Source organism: Chrysemys picta, chromosome 20 (genome assembly GCF_011386835.1).
Source record: "Chrysemys picta bellii isolate R12L10 chromosome 20, ASM1138683v2, whole genome shotgun sequence".
Lineage (NCBI taxonomy): Eukaryota > Metazoa > Chordata > Testudines > Emydidae > Chrysemys > Chrysemys picta.
In genome coordinates, this window is record NC_088810.1 from 9,561,599 (window position 1) to 9,578,978 (window position 17,380).

At 47.7% G+C, this 17,380-nt stretch overlaps 1 protein-coding gene across 1 annotated transcript; it reads right to left on the bottom strand.

Annotated features, from left to right (window-relative positions):
- Positions 1–1,532: 1,532 nt before the first annotated feature.
- On the bottom strand, positions 1,533–16,914 carry LOC101943183 (trypsin-3-like). Its single transcript, XM_065574668.1, has 5 exons — positions 16,869–16,914; positions 7,770–7,932; positions 4,926–5,179; positions 2,412–2,548; positions 1,533–1,700 (listed from the first exon to the last, which is right to left on the bottom strand). The coding sequence occupies exons 1-5, from the start codon at positions 16,912–16,914 to the stop codon at positions 1,533–1,535; spliced, it is 768 nt and encodes a 255-aa protein (XP_065430740.1).
- Between the last annotated feature and the right edge of the window lie 466 nt (positions 16,915–17,380).

The window sequence follows — 17,380 nt, forward strand, 5'->3', positions numbered from 1 at the left end:
GTCCGCCGGACTTAGAGGATGGGGGACTCTACCTGGAGAAGGGCTGACTCTCAGAAAGATTTGGGGGTTGTGGTGGATAATCAGCTGCACATGAACTCCTGGGGCTTGTCTATGCCACAGGCGCTGTAGCTATGTTGCTGTAGCACCACACAATGAAGCTTGAACTCCGTGAGACGTCAGACTTCGTGACATCAGAGCAGTTATAGCCGCTTATGCCACCTGTACCAATGCAAGAGACCAAATCAAATACCTATGCGTTATTTATGGCATTTTAAAACCCATCTCATTATTTTTAATCAAATCTCATGATTTTTAAACCCATCTCACAGTCGGCGGGTTGATTTCACGATTGTGAAAGCGATCTCATGGTTTCCAAAGCAGTCTCGTGGCTTTCAAGCTGATCCCATCATTATAAACCAAATCTCATGATTTTTAAAGTCAACCTCTTAATTTTTGAAGCAGTCCTGTGAATTTCATGAATTTTGATTCATGACTGCTAAACCAATCTCTCCAGTTTAAACCAATCTCATGATTTTTAAAGGTTTCAGAGCAGCAGTCGTGTTAATCTGTATCCGCAAAAAGAACAGGAGGACTTGTGGCACCTTAGAGACTAACAAATTTATTAGAGCATAAGCTTTCGTGGACTACAGCCCACTTCTTCGGATGCATATAGAGTGGAATAAATATTGAGGAGATATATATACACACATACAGAGAGCATAAACAGGTGGGAGTTGTCTTACCAACTCTGAGAGGCCAATTAAGTAAGAGAAAAAAAACTTTTGAAGTGATAATCAAGATAGCCCAGTACAGACAGTTTGATAAGAAGTGTGAGAATACTTACATGGGGAGATGGATTCAATGTTTGTAATGGCTCAGCCATTCCCAGTCCTTATTCAATCCTGAGTTGATTGTGTCTAGTTTGCATATCAATTCCAGCTCAGCAGTCTCTCGTTGGAGTCTGTTTTTGAAGTTTTCTGTTGTAAGATAGCCACCCGCAGGTCTGTCATTGAATGGCCAGACAGGTTAAAGTGTTCTCCCACTGGTTTTTGAGTATTATGATTCCTGATGTCAGATTTGTGTCCATTAATTCTTTTGTGTAGAGACTGTCCGGTTTGGCCAATGTACATGGCAGAGGGGCATTGCTGGCACATGATGGCATATATCACATTGGTAGATGTGCAGGTGAACGAGCCCCTGATGGTATGGCTGATGTGATTAGGTCCTATGATGATGTCACTTGAATAGATATGTGGACAGAGTTGGCATCGGGCTTTGTTACAGGAATCTCACAGTCTTCACACTGATTCATGCCTTTTAAACCAGTCACACATTTCTAACCCAACATCAGGAATTTGTCAGGCCTGGCTCATAACCATTGGCTGCTTATGGCTCCCCCATCCCATTCGCACCCAGGCCAGCTCCCTCCACCCCATTCAGCACCCCCTGGGTGCCGTGGCGAGATGAGGAGAGGCGTGGCTGGGGCGTGCGTTTGGTGGGTAATTGTGGCAGGCGTGACGTGCTGTGAACTCTCAGTCTGATCTGGTGAGCCTCCTCCTTATGGTGCTCCTCACCCACTGGGCAGCTTTGCAGACATTGGCGTAGACCCCAGGCTGTCCCGGCAGGGCACAGACAGACTTCCCCCAGGAGACCACGCCCTGCAGCTGACCGTTGCAGACCAGTGGGCCTCCTGAATCGCCCTGCAGTATGAGACAACACAGAGCAATCAACAAACACAGCCATGCCCCACATGTGCACACACAGAGCAAGGCTCATCCTCTCCAGCAGGGGGCGTTAGCAACACACACACACACTCACACACACACACACACACGTGCACACAGCAGGGCTCATCACCTCCAGCATGGGGCAACAGGGACACACCCATAAACACACAACACACACACACACATACAGGGTTCATCCCCTCCAACAGGGGGCATCAGGGACACACACACACAAACGCACACACACACATCACCCACAGGAAGGGTTTAAAGAGCAGAAATGGGTTCAGGTGGTCCGGACTTCCTACACCTGAGCTGGGGATCAGGCCCAGAGGTGCTAGAACTAGAGGTGCTGGGCGTGCGGCATCACCCCCTGGCTTGAAGTGGTTTCCATCAATGTACAGGGTTTACAGTTTTGTACAATGGCTCTCAGCCCCCCACCATAGAAACTGTTTCAGCTCCTTTGTCAGGCCCGGAAGCTGGATGAAGCCCAGCCCTTAGGGCTCGGTGTGGCCAGAGGGCAGATCGGCTGCTCTTCCATGGCTGGCTGGGGCCAGGGGCTGAGTGACGACGGCCCCTCAGTAGCAGGCTGAGAAGGGTTAGCAGGTTGTGGGGATAAAGAGTATTGAGCTGTGTGAGTTCCTACACCCAGCACCTACCCCGCTCTCCGGGATGCCCCCTTACCTGGCATGTACCTGTGCCACCCTGTTGCAGGCCAGCACACAGCATGTTCTCCGTGATCCTGCCCCAGTAACTTTCCTGGCAGCTGGCCTGGCTGACGCTATAGACATCGGCACACTGCATGATGGCTGGGAACCGCCCTGGGCAATGACAGAAAAACAAGAGATCATGAGCGGGGAACAAGGTGCAAGACAAGAAAACTTGGTGTAAGACCCTCAACTGGTGTAAACTGGCACAGATCCACTGGCGCCAATGGAGGTATGGCTAATTGATCCCAGCTGGGATCTGGCCCCATTGACTCCAATGGAGCTACAGCCCATTGACCCCAGCTGGGATCTGGCCCCATTGACTCCAATGGAGCTACGGCCGATTGACCCCAGCTGGGATCTGGCCCCATTGACTCCAATGGAGCTACGGCCCATTGACCCCAGCTGGGATCTGGCCCCATTGACTCCAATGGAGCTACGGCCCATTGACCCCAGCTGGGATCTGGCCCCATTGACTCCAATGGAGCTACGGCCCATTGACCCCAGCTGGGATCTGACCCCATTGACTCCAATGGAGCTACGGCCGATTGACCCCAGCTGGGATCTGGCCCCATTGACTCCAATGGAGCTACGGCCCATTGACCCCAGCTGGGATCTGGCCCCATTGACTCTAATGGAGCGACGGCCGATTAACCCCAGCTGGGATCTGGCCCCATTGACTCCAATGGAGCGACGGCCCATTGACCCCAGCTGGGATCTGGCCCCATTGACTCCAATGGAGGTATGCCTAATTGATCCCAGCTGGGATCTGGCCCCATTGACTCCAATGGAGCTACGGCCCATTGACCCCAGCTGGGATCTGGCCCCATTGACTCCAATGGAACTACGGCCCATTGACCCCAGCTGGGATCTGGCCCCATTGACTCCAATGGAGCTACGGCCCATTGACCCCAGCTGGGATCTGGCCCCATTGACTCCAATGGAGCTACGGCCCATTGACCCCAGCTGGGATCTGGCCCCATTGACTCCAATGGAGCTACGGCCCATTGACCCCAGCTGGGATCTGGCCCCATTGACTCCAATGGAACTACGGCTGATTGACCCCAGCTGGGATCTGGCCCCATTGACTCCAATGGAGCTACGGCCCATTGACCCCAGCTGGGATCTGGCCCCATTGACTCCAATGGAGCTACGGCCCATTGACCCCAGCTGGGATCTGGCCCCATTGACTCCAATGGAGCTACGGCCGATTGACCCCAGCTGGGATCTGGCCCCATTGACTCCAATGGAGCTACGGCCCATTAACCCCAGCTGGGATCTGGCCCCATTGACTCCAATGGAGCTACGGCCCATTGACCCCAGCTGGGATCTGGCCCCATTGACTCCAATGGAGCTACGGCCCATTGACCCCAGCTGGGATCTGGCCCCATTGACTCCAATGGAGCTACGGCCCATTGACCCCAGCTGGGATCTGGCCCCATTGACTCCAATGGAGCTACGGCCGATTGACCCCAGCTGGGATCTGGCCCCATTGACTCCAATGGAGCTACGGCCCATTGACCCCAGCTGGGATCTGGCCCCATTGACTCCAATGGAGCTACGGCCCATTGACCCCAGCTGGGATCTGACCCCATTGACTCCAATGGAGCTACGGCCGATTGACCCCAGCTGGGATCTGGCCCCATTGACTCCAATGGAGCTACGGCCCATTGACCCCAGCTGGGATCTGGCCCCATTGACTCCAATGGAGCTACGGCCCATTGACCCCAGCTGGGATCTGGCCCCATTGACTCCAATGGAGCTACGGCCCATTGACCCCAGCTGGGATCTGGCCCCATTGACTCCAATGGAGCTACGGCCGATTGACCCCAGCTGGGATCTGGCCCCATTGACTCCAATGGAGCTATGGCCGATTGACCCCAGCTGGGATCTGGCCCCATTGACTCCAATGGAGCTACGGCCCATTGACCCCAGCTGGAATCTGGCCCCATTGACTCCAATGGAACTACGGCTGATTGACCCCAGCTGGGAGCTGGCCACATTTATATTCCAAATAAGGAAATTTTTGAGGAGCAGAAAACCTAGAAAAAAGCCCTCATTTCAGGTCAAACAAATTGTTTCATTTAGATCCAGTATTTTATGTGATCTTATCATATTTCATTGTGATTTGAAGCACATCTGTAACGTTTTAAACTTGTTTTGAAAACAAAAGGAAAGGAAATTTCAAAAGGAAACATTTCAAATAGAACAAAAATCAAGCCATTGTGTCCCAGTGTTTTCAAAATGCAAAGTTTTCACTTTTTTCGGAATATTTTTTTCTGAAATGAATGAAAACTCTCTTAATTTGTGGGACACTTTGGTGTTGTCGCAGCTGTGTTTTTCATTACAAATTGTTTTGGTTGAAAGATTTCCCCCAGGGAAGCCAAAGACCCTTGTCAGCCCATTAACGAGGTCTCCTTAAAGAGCTTCCACCCCCTCCCAAAGCTGAGTCCAAGCTTAACCCCTACCCTCTACACCCAGCACCCCATACTTCGGGGGGTCTTGATGGTGCCCCATCCCGACACACTGCATCGTGTTCCAGGAGAGGGACAACGGGTAGCCAGGTTGATTGTGTTCACGTAGTTGTTGAGTTGAGCAGGCTCATCCAACTCCAGAAGCATGAAGTCGTTGTCACGAGGATGAAGGTTATACCCGGGGTGCACGAAGAAGTTGCGGATTCTTCGTATCTGTTCTGTGCCTTCCTTCGCCCGGAGATTATAATCCCCCAGATGCACCTGCACGTTGCTGCATGAGAGAGGACAAAGGAAGAGATCAATGGGCTGCTATTCAAAGGCCATAGCAGATAAGCAACTACAGTTGGGCCTTGTCATGAACATACAACTAAGGGTAGCATAAAATCCCTCCTGTACCTGTAAAGGGTTAAGAAGCTCAAATAACCGGTTGGCACCTGACCAAAAGGACCAATAAGGGGAGAAGATACTTTCAAATCTGTGGGGGAAGGTTTTTGCTTTGTGCTCTTGGTGTTGTTCTCTCGGAGACAAAGAGAGAGACCAAGCAAGTAATCCAGCTCCTACTGAAATGATACATCTAATATTACAGAAATAGTAAGTAATAGCAAGGAAATGCGTTAGATTATCTTTTGTTTTAGCTTGTGAATTTTCCCTATACTAAGAGGGAGGTTTATTCCTGTTTTTTTGTAACTTTAAAGTTTTGCCTAGAGGGGAATCCTCTGTATTTTAAAGCTTATTACCCTGTAAAATTACCTTCCATTCTGATTTTACAGAGGTGCTTCTTTTACTTTTTTCTTTATAATAAAGTTCTGATTTTAAGAATCTAATTGGGTTTTTAGTGTCCTAAAAACCCAAGAGTCTGGTCTGTGCTTACCTTGGTTACCTATTTGGTTGGTATATTATTCTCCAGCCTCCCCAGGAAAGGGGGTGAAGGGGCTTGGGGGGATATTTTGGGGGAAACAGGAACTCCAAGTGGTCCTTTTCCTGTCTAACTCACTTGGTGGTGGCAGCGATACCATCCCAGGGCAAGGAAATTGTGCCTTGGGGAAGTTTTTAACCTAAGCTGGTGGAATATAAACATAAACAATTTCATGCGGGTCCCCACATCTGTACCCCAGAGTTCAAAGTGGGGAAGGAACCCTGACAGGCCAATAATGGATTTTTGAAGCTGGAGTAGCCTCTGAGACCTTGTCAACTTAATTCTTCAAGAACTCAGTTCGACTCCAATCTCGTCCTTTCTCGTGTTTTACTTGGCATACTCTTAGACTGCTCAAAATTGGTCAGAGTCACATGTAAGGGGTAGGTATGGAACATGACACAAAGTATTGGTTACTTTATAAACAAGTTTAACCCTATTCTGACACATACGCCATCCATTTTACATGAAATCATGCACTTTATGGTTGGTCCAGTTATTTTCAAGCCCAATTCCTGTACATATCATGCTTTGTTCTCATGCCACATGTACACAGCATATTTTGTTAATTTTCTCTCTGTCTGCATAGCCACCTTCCACACATTCTGAGCCATTGTTGCTCACACTATTGTTTCTTGCACCTTGTTTTACGCATTGGATGAATACTGGTGAAATTGCCCCAAATTTGTGGGATAGTTTGGTGTTATGAAAGCTGCAGTTTTCACCAACATTCATGAATTCCTTGTCCTTGGCTTTTGGGTAGGGGGACCAGACATCCCAATATCAGGATTGTCCCAATATTAGGGTTTAGTTTATATATGCCACCATACTCCACTCAATGAAAAAAAGTATTCCAGTATTTCACACGTGCTATCTGCTCACCCTTCTTTTGGGACCCACTTAATGGTTATTTTTACTTTTGCCCTGTCCCGGGTTACTGCTTCTCGCTCATGCCAAGTTCAACCAACATGCGGCGCACTGAGAATTGCAAAGAGTAAACCTGGGTCAAAGAGTTTTGAAATTTCCACCGAATCGAAAAGTTGAGGGAGAAAAGTTCAGCTCAGTCATCGCGAAACGTTTCTGAAAATCAACTAACAGGGCAGTTTGAAAGAAAAAGTCTTGAATGGAGAAATCGAAACTTTTGAAAAATGTCGACATGAGACATTGTGATTTTTAAGGTATGATGTATACCTTTTAATTCGTTTTTCCAAATACAACAAAGATACCAGCTTCATCCTAACAGACAAAGAGAGTGAGGACAAAAGGAGGGGCAGGGAAGGACACATCTATCTGCGTGACCTGCAGTAATTACAGAGCTCTAAAAAGGCGGCCTGAATTGGTTCCAATTTTTCTGGCACTTCCCTTCTGCGGAATGCCAGGTGTTCATTTCAGGGCTTAAATTCTCTTCAAGTATTTCCGGGAGCTCCCCACATCCCTCCTCCATTCTGGCTCCGGTGGAGCAGGGGGACTTGGGGCTTCAGCCCTACAGGAGGTGCCAGGACTCAGGGCTTCAGCCGTAGGGCCCCACTGGTGCCCTAAAACCAGCAGGGGGCAGCAGGTTGGAGTCAAGGGAAAATATTTCTTGGAGCTCTGCTCCATTCCATCAGCTCCTAGAGCACCTGCACATGAACTGCCTGTGGGATGCTACAGGGGCTGATGCTGGCGCGCCTGGAGGTGAGTTTCCCTCTGCACACACCGCTGGGGAGGCCAATACTGCCATGCCGAGGCACATCTGTACAAGGATGCTGGAAAACCACAGCGGGTGCAGAGAAGAACCACAAAAATGATTTGAGGGCTGGAAAAAATGGAGGAGGATGGGGCTGGGAATTCGGGGGTGCAGAGGGAGACCTGGGCATAGATGGGGGACACCGAGGGAGAAGATAAGGACTGGGGACGTGGGTTATTCCCATGCATCTCCCTCTCTCCCTCCACCCCCGCATTGACTTACCTGATCCGTGTGCTGCAGTGCGCAGCAGTTAGCACCCACTTCGGGGCTATCAGGCTCCCGCCACAGTAGATGCGGCCATTCCTCAGGAGAGCCACCTGGTAGGGCCGCGAGCCAAAGAGGCAGTTTCTCCCCCCAACGACCCGGATTCCCTCTGTGTCTGAGGCTGCAATGGAGAGTGGCAAACATCAGCTGGAAGCAAGGCAGGGGGAGGGGCAAGCATTAGTTACATCTGTTCGGATTGGCCGGTGGCAGGATGACCATGAGCTGCTGCTCCCACGTGGCCATGCAAAAGCAGAAGGCGGTCTGTGGTTGTACCAGGTGAGGTATTTCCAGTAGGGATAGGGAGGCATTAATGCCACTGGGAAAACCTCGAGTTCCTGTCACCTGTGTTCCAGAAAGAGGAATTCCAACTGGAACTCATGTAGCGAAGGGGGCTAGGGTGATCAGGGGAATGAAGGGCAAATTTTACAAGGGGAGACAGAAAGAGCTTGGCTGGTTTAACCTAAAAGGAAGGCCGAGAGGGGATCTGATTGTTCTCTCTAAATGCGAGGGGGGAAATACTGGTGAGTGAGAAGAGTTAGAGACCAGCGTTGGCACAAGAACAAATAATGTGGCTGTGGATAAATCTAGGCTGAGACTTAGAAGAAGGTTACTAACCATCGGAGGAGAGAGGTTGTGGAACAGGAGCAGGTGGGCAAAAAACCTCATTAGTTTGAAGATGGAGCTCAATACGTTTCTATGACTGAGTTGCCCATGGTAGCAGGGACTGAACATGATGCCCCAGGAGGCCCCTTCCAGCCCTATGATCTTACGTTCATCTCTTCTAACAGGGATCAGGGCTGGAACCAGGAAGGATGCAGGTTTTCTATGTTGCAGGTTCTATGGAAACTGTTCACAATTTCAATTTTTTCCCCCGTGTTCTGTTACGGAGCGGAAACAATCCCCCCTGCCCCCCCCACACACCCCTTGCAAATTTCCCATGAAAAATTTTGGGGGGGGGGAAATCCATTTCAGGTTGATCAGAAGAACTTTTTGCTTTTGACAAAATCATAGCGTCATAGATATATGGGGCTGGAAGGGACCTCAGGAGGTCGTCAAGTCCAGCCCCCTGTGCTGAGGCAGGACCCCCCAAAAATCTAGACCATCCCTGACAGGTGTTTGTCCAACCTGGTCCTAAAAACCTTCAATGACGGGGCTCCCACAAGCTGCCTTGGAAGCCGATGCCAGAATTTAACTATCCCGAGAGTTAGAAAGTTTTCCCTAATATCTACCCTAAATCTGCCTTGCTGCAGATTAACCCATTGCTTCTTGTCCTATCTTCAGCGGACATGGGGAACAATTGATTACCGGCCTCTTTATAACAGCCCTGAATGTGTGTGAAGACTGTTCTCAGGTTCCCTGTCAGTCGTCTTTTCTCAAGACTAAACATGCCTCGTTGTTTTAACCTTTCCTCACAAGGCAGGTTTTCTAAACCTCTGATCATTTTTGCTGGTCTCCTCTGGACTGTTTCCAACTGGACACAATTCTGCAGCCGAGGTCTCACCGTGCTGAGTAGAGCGGGACAATTACCTCCTGTTTCTTTCATATGACACTCCTGTTAATACACCCCAGAATGATATTAGCCTTGTTCAGATCTGCATCACAGTGTTGGCTCATATTCCATTTGGGATCCATTATCATCCCCAGGTCCTTTTCAGCAGTGCTGCCACCTAGCCAGTTATTCCCCATTTTGTAGTTGCGCTTTGATTTTTCCTTCTGAAGTGAAGTACTTTGCAGTTGTCTTTACAGAATTTCATCTTGATGAGTTCAGACCAATTCTCTAATTTGTTGAGGTCATTTTGAAATCTAATTCTGTCCTCCAAAGTGCTTGCAGCCCCACCCAACTTGGTGTCAGCCACACATTTTATCAGTGTACTCTCCACTCCATGATCCAAGTCATTAATGAAAATATTGAACAGTACCGGACCCAGGACTGAGCCCTGTAGGACATGGCTAGATATACCCACCCACTTTGGCAGTGAACCATTGATAACTACTCTTTGAGTACGGTCTTTCAGCCAGTTGTGCACCCACCTTCTAGTAATTTCATCTAGACCACCTCTTCCTAGTTTGCTTATGAGAATGTCATGGGGGACTGTGTCAAAAACCTTTCTAAAATCAAGATATAGTTCATCCACTGCTTCCCCTCATCTACTAGGCCAGTAACCCTTTTAAAGAAGGAAAATAGGCTGGCTTGGCACAATTTGTTCTTGACAAATCCATGCTGGCTATTTCTATAGCCCTTTTGTCCTCCAGGAGCGTACAAATAGATTAATAATTGGTTGCAGTATCTTTCCAGGCATTGAAGTTAGGCTGCCTGGCCTGTAATTCCCCGGGTCCTCTTTGTTCCTCTTTTTAAAAAGAGGAATTATGTTTGCCCTTCTCCAGTCTCCTGGGACCTCACCTGTCTTCCAGAAGTTCTCAAAGATCATTGATAATGGTTCTGAGATTGCTTCAGTTCGTTCCTTAAGGACCCTAGGACGAATTTCATCAGACCCTGCTGACTTGAATACATCTAACTTAGCTAAATATTCTTTAACCCGTTCTTTTCTTGTTTTGGCTTGAGTTCCTTCCCCTGGTTGTTAATATTAATTGTGTTGATTATCTGGACATCATTAACCTTTTTAGTGAAGACTGAAGCAAAATAGGCATTAAACAGCTCATCCTTCTTGATGTCATCTGTTATTAGCTCTCTTTCCCTGCCAAATAGAGGGCCTCCACTTTCCTTGGTCTTTCTTCTGCTCCTAATGTATTTAAAGAACCTCTTCTTATTGCTTTTTATATCCCTTGCTAACTCATTTTGTGCCTTAGGCTTGGTCCACACTGGGGCGGGGGATCGATCTAGGAAACGCAACTTCAGCTACGAGAATAGCGTAACTGAAGTCGACGTTTCCTAGATCGAACTAAGTTTACTTACTGCGGGTCCACGCGGCACAGGCAAGCTCCCCCGTCGACAGCGCTTCCTTCTCTTGGCGAGCAGGAGTTCTGCAGTCGACGGGGGAGCGCTTCTGGGATCGATTTATCGTGTCCAGATGAGACGTGATAAATCAATCCCAGAAGATCGATCTCTACCTGCCAAATCAGGTGGGTAGTGTGGACCTAGCCTTAGAGTTTCTGATTTTGTCCCTTCATGCTTGTGGCTATTCTTTTGTCCTCCTCCTTATAAATTTGTCCAGATTTCCACTTTTTGATTTTCAGGTCCTTAAATTGCTCCTGATGGAGCCCTATTGGCCTCTTCCTATTCTTCCTATCATTCCTTCTCATCCAGATAATTTGCAGTTGTGTCTTCAATATTGTCTCCTTGAGAAACTGCCAGCTCGCCTGAACTCCTTCTTCCCTTAGATTTTCTTCCCGGGGGATTTTCCCATGCCTATGTGTCCTTAATGAATAAACTTTAAGATCCTGTTTTTTCCCCCTGAAGATAAATGGAAGCTTAACACACTTCCCTTTGAAGAGAACATTATCCACCACTGCAGGATTCTACAGCATAGTGTTTAGGCATGAAATGCATTTCCCATCCAGGATGTAGAGCATGTATCATTGACTCCAGTGTCTCTTCCTCTGCGGTTGCATCTGCTCATATGTCCCACATGCGAGAGGACACATCATCTGAGTAGGTTGATATGGAGGTCAAACCTTGCAGCTGGTTTCAGGAGCCTGGTCTTGATGGATCTCATTTCAGATCTTGGACAAAGCATCATCATCCCACAATTATTTGACTTCCTGAAGCCAATTCAGTGGTGAGTTCTGAAGAGTGAGCGCTGGGATTTGAGATGGCCCGCAGCTTTTAAATGGGTTATTTTGATCATGAATGATCTATAGACACAGTGGGAGACGCTTCAAGACCAAGAAAAATGTCCCAGACTTTCCTTCTCAAGCGGTGTGCGTTTGTAGTCTGCATTTGTGAAGAATCCGGATGCTAATGCTACAAATCCCCAGCTGCAGGCGTTGCCCCTAGCCCATCTTGCAAATTTTTGCACAGAAAAGCAGAGTATTTACTCGTGGGGGAATCCTCGTCACTGGGCGCGAGCAGAATTCATGTGCCGCACCTAATTTTTTTCTGCAGAAAATATCTTCCGCCAGCAAGTTGCTGCAGTTCTGCCTTTTGCCCACCAAGAGCCGCTGTGGCGCTAGAGCAGAGCAGCTACTCCTGAGCAAGCTCCAGCTGCGACAGGGAAGGGAAGAGGTTGCTTTCTTCACAGCACCGGTGGGAGCAGGTCAGGAGAGAGGAGATATGGGGGGAAAGACTGGGTGGACACATGGGGCTGCTGCGGGGAGGGGTCACAGACTGGAGTTCATAAGGGCTATTGGGGGAGGACAGTCTGGGGCAGGGCTGAATGGGATTGGAGGTGCAGGGCCACATGGGGGAAGAGGGGTGGCTGAGTGGGGGCACAGGGACACATGGGGACATGAGGAAGGAGGTTCAGGGACACATGGGGGAAGAGGGGTGGCTGAGTGGGGGCACAGGGACACATGGGGAAGGGGGAGGGGGCTGCTGAGAGGGACAGATGGGGGCACAGGGACACATGGACATGGGGGAGGGGAGTCAGGGACATATCGGGGTGGCTGAGTGGGATGGAGGGCCACCTGGGGATAGGGGCGTGGGTGTCTGAGTGGGGGTAGAGGGACACATGGGGACAGGGTCAGATGTGCCTGAACGAATGGGAGAGGCTAGGGCTCAGTCAGGGTCTGTCTGGGGGTGGCTCCCTAACAATCTGTCCTTGTCCCCCCAAAAAACCTGTTCCACATTTCTCTCACCCACACCCAGAAACCATACAGGTTCATTTGCAGGCTCCTTCCCTCTCTGTCAGTTCCTCCGTTACCCCTGACTCCCCCAAGCCTTTGCACTGCACCCCAGAGTAGCCCAGTGGTTAGGGTATGTACCTGGGATGTGGGAAACCCAGGTTCAAGTGTCTGCTCTGTCTGGTTCAGGCCAGGTCTCTCTCTTTCTATGGGGGGGAGGGATAGCTCAGTGGTTTGAGCATTGGCCTGCTAAACCCAGGCTTGTGAGCTCAATCCTTGAGGAGGCCATTTAGGGAACTAGGGTAAAAATCTGTCTGGGGATTGGTCCTGCTCTGAGCAGGGGGTTGGACTAGATGAACTCCTGAGGTCCCTTCCAACCCTGATATTCTATGAGGGGGCAGAAAATATGGTTCTGTATGGTAGTTTAAATGAGCTACTCAAAGATCAGGTTTCAGAGTAGCAGCCGTGTTAGTCTGTATCCGCAAAAAGAACAGGAGTACTTGTGGCACCTTAGAGACTAACAAATTTAAATTTAAATTTGTTAGTCTCTAAGGTGCCACAAGTACTCCTGTTCTTTTTACTCAAAGATCTGTATTTATATGCCTCGGAAAGAATCTATTTGACAAAAAAACATGTCCTGAATCTTTTCGTTTTCCGTTTTGTTACAGACATACTTGCTGACAGGTATTTTGAAATAAATTACCAAAATAATTGAAACTGATGTGATTATATTGTGTTATTTTGACAAATAAAATATGCAGAATTTTAAAATATTGTGTGCAGAATTTTTAATTTTTGGTGCAGAATTTTTATATTTGTTTTTGGTGCAGAATTCCCCCAGGAGTAAATACTGTAGCTGATAAACATCGGCCATCTCTTTTCAGTTCAGATTCATCTTCCATGGCCCATTTCCCTTCAACATCCAGCAGCAATATTATCCCAAGGGTTGTATTATCAGAGATGTTATCAATCAATTTTCCCCAAGACATTTGGCATATCTAGTGCACATCACACTACCACAGGGTTTCTATCATAGAATCATAGAATATCAGGGTTGGAACGGACCTCAGGAGGTCATCTAGTCCAACCCCCTGCTCAAAGCAGGATCTAATCCCAACTAAATCATCCCAGCCAGGGCTTTGTCAAGCCTGACCTTAAAAACCTCTAAGGAAGGAGATTCCACCACCTCCCTAGGTAACCCATTTCAGTGCTTCACCACCCTCCTAATGAAAAAGTTTTCCCTAATATCCAGTCTAAACCTCCTCCACTGCAACTTGAGACCATTACTCCTTGTTCTGTCATCTGGTACCACTGAGAACAGTCTAGATCCATCCTCTTTGGAACCCCCTTTCAGGTAGTTGAAAGCAGCTATCAAATCCCCCCTCATTCTTCTCTTCTGCAGACTAAACAATCCCAGTTCCCTCAGCCTCTCCTCATAACTCATGTGCTCCAGCCCCCTAATCATCTTTGTTGCCCTTCGCTGGACTCTTTCCAATTTTTCCACATCCTTCTTGTAGTGTGGGGCCCAAAACTGGACACAGTACTCCAGATGAGGCCTCACCAATGTCAAATAGAGGGGAACGATCACGTCCCTCGATCTGCTGGCAATGCCCCTACTTATACAGCCCAAAATGCCGTTAGCCTTCTTGGCAACAAGGGTACACTGTTGACTCATATCCAGCTTCTCGTCCACCATAACCCCTAGGTCCTTTTCTGCAGAACTGCTGCCTAGCCACTCGGTCCCTAGTCTGTAACAGTGAATGGGATTCTTCCATCCTAAGTGCAGGACTCTGCACTTGTCCTTGTTGAACCTCATCAGGTTTCTTTTGGCCCAATCCTCTAATAGCTATACCACAGGTATAAGCTCATGGGTACAGCTGGTTGGAAAATTTCCAATGAAACAGTTTTCCTTCTGAAAATGACATTTTGTTGAAATGGAAACGTTTCACAGGGAACGTGTCGATTTCAACAACATTTTGTGTGGAAAGAAATTGAGATGATCAGAGTGGAACGTTTCAATTTTCATTTCAAAATGACTCTCTGTTTTGATATTTTACAATCTTATTGAATGTATTTTAATGCTTTACAAATTAAAAATGGGAACGAACCACCCTGATGGTATCAAAATGAAACATTTCCACTGATGAGAAACAAAGATTTCTTTCTGGGAATATTTCAACTTGCTGGAAATTTCAAAACTCGCCGGGGTGGTTTAATGTTGGAATGAAAATAAAATTTGAAATCACAGAATGTATTACACAAGATTCCAGTTCCTGCCCAACTGCCCTCATGAATCTGCAGGCGCATGGAGTTTGATCCTTTTATTCAGAGAGGAAAGACTCATGGTTTTACACATAGAAGTCTTGGGTCCTATTCCTGCAGACTAGCTGGCTGGGGCATCATCAACAGGGATGGATAGAAACATCCCAAACCCAAAATAGTTTTATTTGGAAATACTGTTGGCACCCTTCTGCGGTATTGCAGTTTGGGTGCCCCATATTCCTTTATAGGCCATGCTCCACAGTGAGACTACATTTCCCATGATGCATCACAACCAGGGACTCCCATAATGCCATCAACTCCCCTCACCATACCATGGGAGTTGTAGTCTCACCACAGAATTTGGCCATTGGAGGAGGATGGGGGCCTCAAGCCCACATACTACAACTCCCATGAAGCATTGTGTCAGCTTTTCCAGATCAAAATGTTGCAAATTTCTTTTTTTTCTGAAAAGTCGATTTTTTTTTTGTGGGGAGAAGTGGAAATAATTTGTTTTTTGGATTGGACAGTCGCAGGCTAGCTGGTATTCTACAATAATGATTTTCACACTTTTCTTGAGCTGAATATTTGGGGAGCCAGAATTTACATGTAAAACCAACTTGCTCTGGCAGGGATTATAAACTATAGTAGGTAATGTTGGTAATAACACCTAGAGTCAAGGTTACCTAACACTTTCCTTGATCAAACCCTGTTTTCAGTGGCTGAAAGCTTTGCCAAACTTTAACTCTTCAGGCTGAGATTTTCCACACTTGCTCTCTGAACGTGCTTTGGAAAGACCCAGTTCAGCCATTTCCAAGAATGAGGTTCGGGAATGATAGGTCATTTTTGCAATGTTCAAACAATTCTCCAACCACTTTTTGAAGTGCTCTAGTGCCTTGGTAGCAGGGACTTGAAATTTTGCAAAGGAATAGCCCTGGGGTCAGGGAGGTGCCTTTTGCTGTTCTCATGAAAATTCCCCCAGACTTGGTTAAATTATAAACCTCTGGAAATCACAATTTACAATTGCTCAGGAGAGCAGGAGCTTGGTCAGTGACTGGCGTTTCTAGGCTTTACCGCAATACAAGTAATAAAAACTATCAAACTTTTTTGGATGGAACGTTTTCCCATCAGAAAATGGCATTTTGTCAAAATTTAAAATTTCCACAGAAATGTGTTGATTGTGATGCAAATTCATTTTTAAAAAAGATCGAAATGAAGCAGTCTCCTCTATGGGCTGGGCTCCACAATCAAACTACATTTCCCATGATGCTCACAGCCAGGGATTCCCATGATGCACTAACTTCTCCTCACCAAAAGGTGCATGGTGCTTCATGAGATAGGCAGTCTGAACAGAGCATTGGACATTATCGGAAAGGGCCATTTTGATTTGTTTTTTTTTTTTTAATAATTTTTTGTTTTCTCTTTTTTCTTAAAAGAATTAACATTGGATTAGAAAAGATGCCCTCTAAAAGTTATATATTTTATATATGTTTTAAACTCAAAGAGATTGAAATCTCAGTGAAGCAGATGTATTTCCTCCCCCCCCCCCCCAAACATTTCATTTTGTGGGAAATTTCAAAATTCATAGAATCATAGGATATCCGGGTTGGAAGACACCTCAGAAGGTCATCTAGTCCAACCCCCTGCTCAAAGCAGGATCTAATCCCCAACTAAATCATCCCAGCCAGGGCTTTGTCAAGCCTGACCTTAAAAACATCTAAGAATGGAGATTCCACCACCTCCCTAGGTAACCCATTCCAGTGCTTCACCAACCACCCTTTCCTTCGGTCCTGATTCGGGACGCAAACAGATTGTGAAATCATGGCTCCCTTCCTGCTCTACAAACAATAATGAATAATCAGAGCTGAGGCCTGAATGCATTAATTCCCTTTTGCAACTTGTGAAATCGATAATGGGACTGCTGAGAACTTTGCTCTTCCTGAGCAGGAACCTGTCTTAAGCAACGTCTCTGAGACATTCCTGGAAGGACCTGTGGGGAAGCTGCAGAACCTTCTCACCCAACCCAACTTTGGCTTCTCGCTTGACTCTTTTCCCTACCTGCGGCTGCCCCGACTACCAGCATCGCGATGATCAGCAGCTCCATGGCGGTTGTGGTGATGGATACCGTCGGTGGCTTTACTGCAGGGAAAGAGATTGAAAGGGAATCATTGGCCACGTCTTGAGGAGGACAGATGCCTTGCGGGGAAGGTGCACGCTTAGGATTCAGGAAAGCCAGGCTTGAGTCCCTCTTCTTCCACAGGCTCCCATGAGCAAGCGGCTTCTCTGCACCTCGGCTGCCCTGCCTGTAGCAGGAGATGATAGCACTGCCCGACATGGGGAGGGGAAACACACTGTGATCGTCTATTGGCAATGGGGGTCCACTGTCCCCCAACTCAGCTCCATCTTCCACTTCCGCCCGGTCCCAGTCGCCCCCAGGGGCATGTTCCATGAAAAGATCTGATCTGTTGGCGGGGATGGGGAGAGAAACTAAAAGTCAAGCCAGATGAGAAAGATTTCCATGAGCTGGCCTGAGCCCACTCCACTGTCACTCATTCCCCTTCTAACATGTC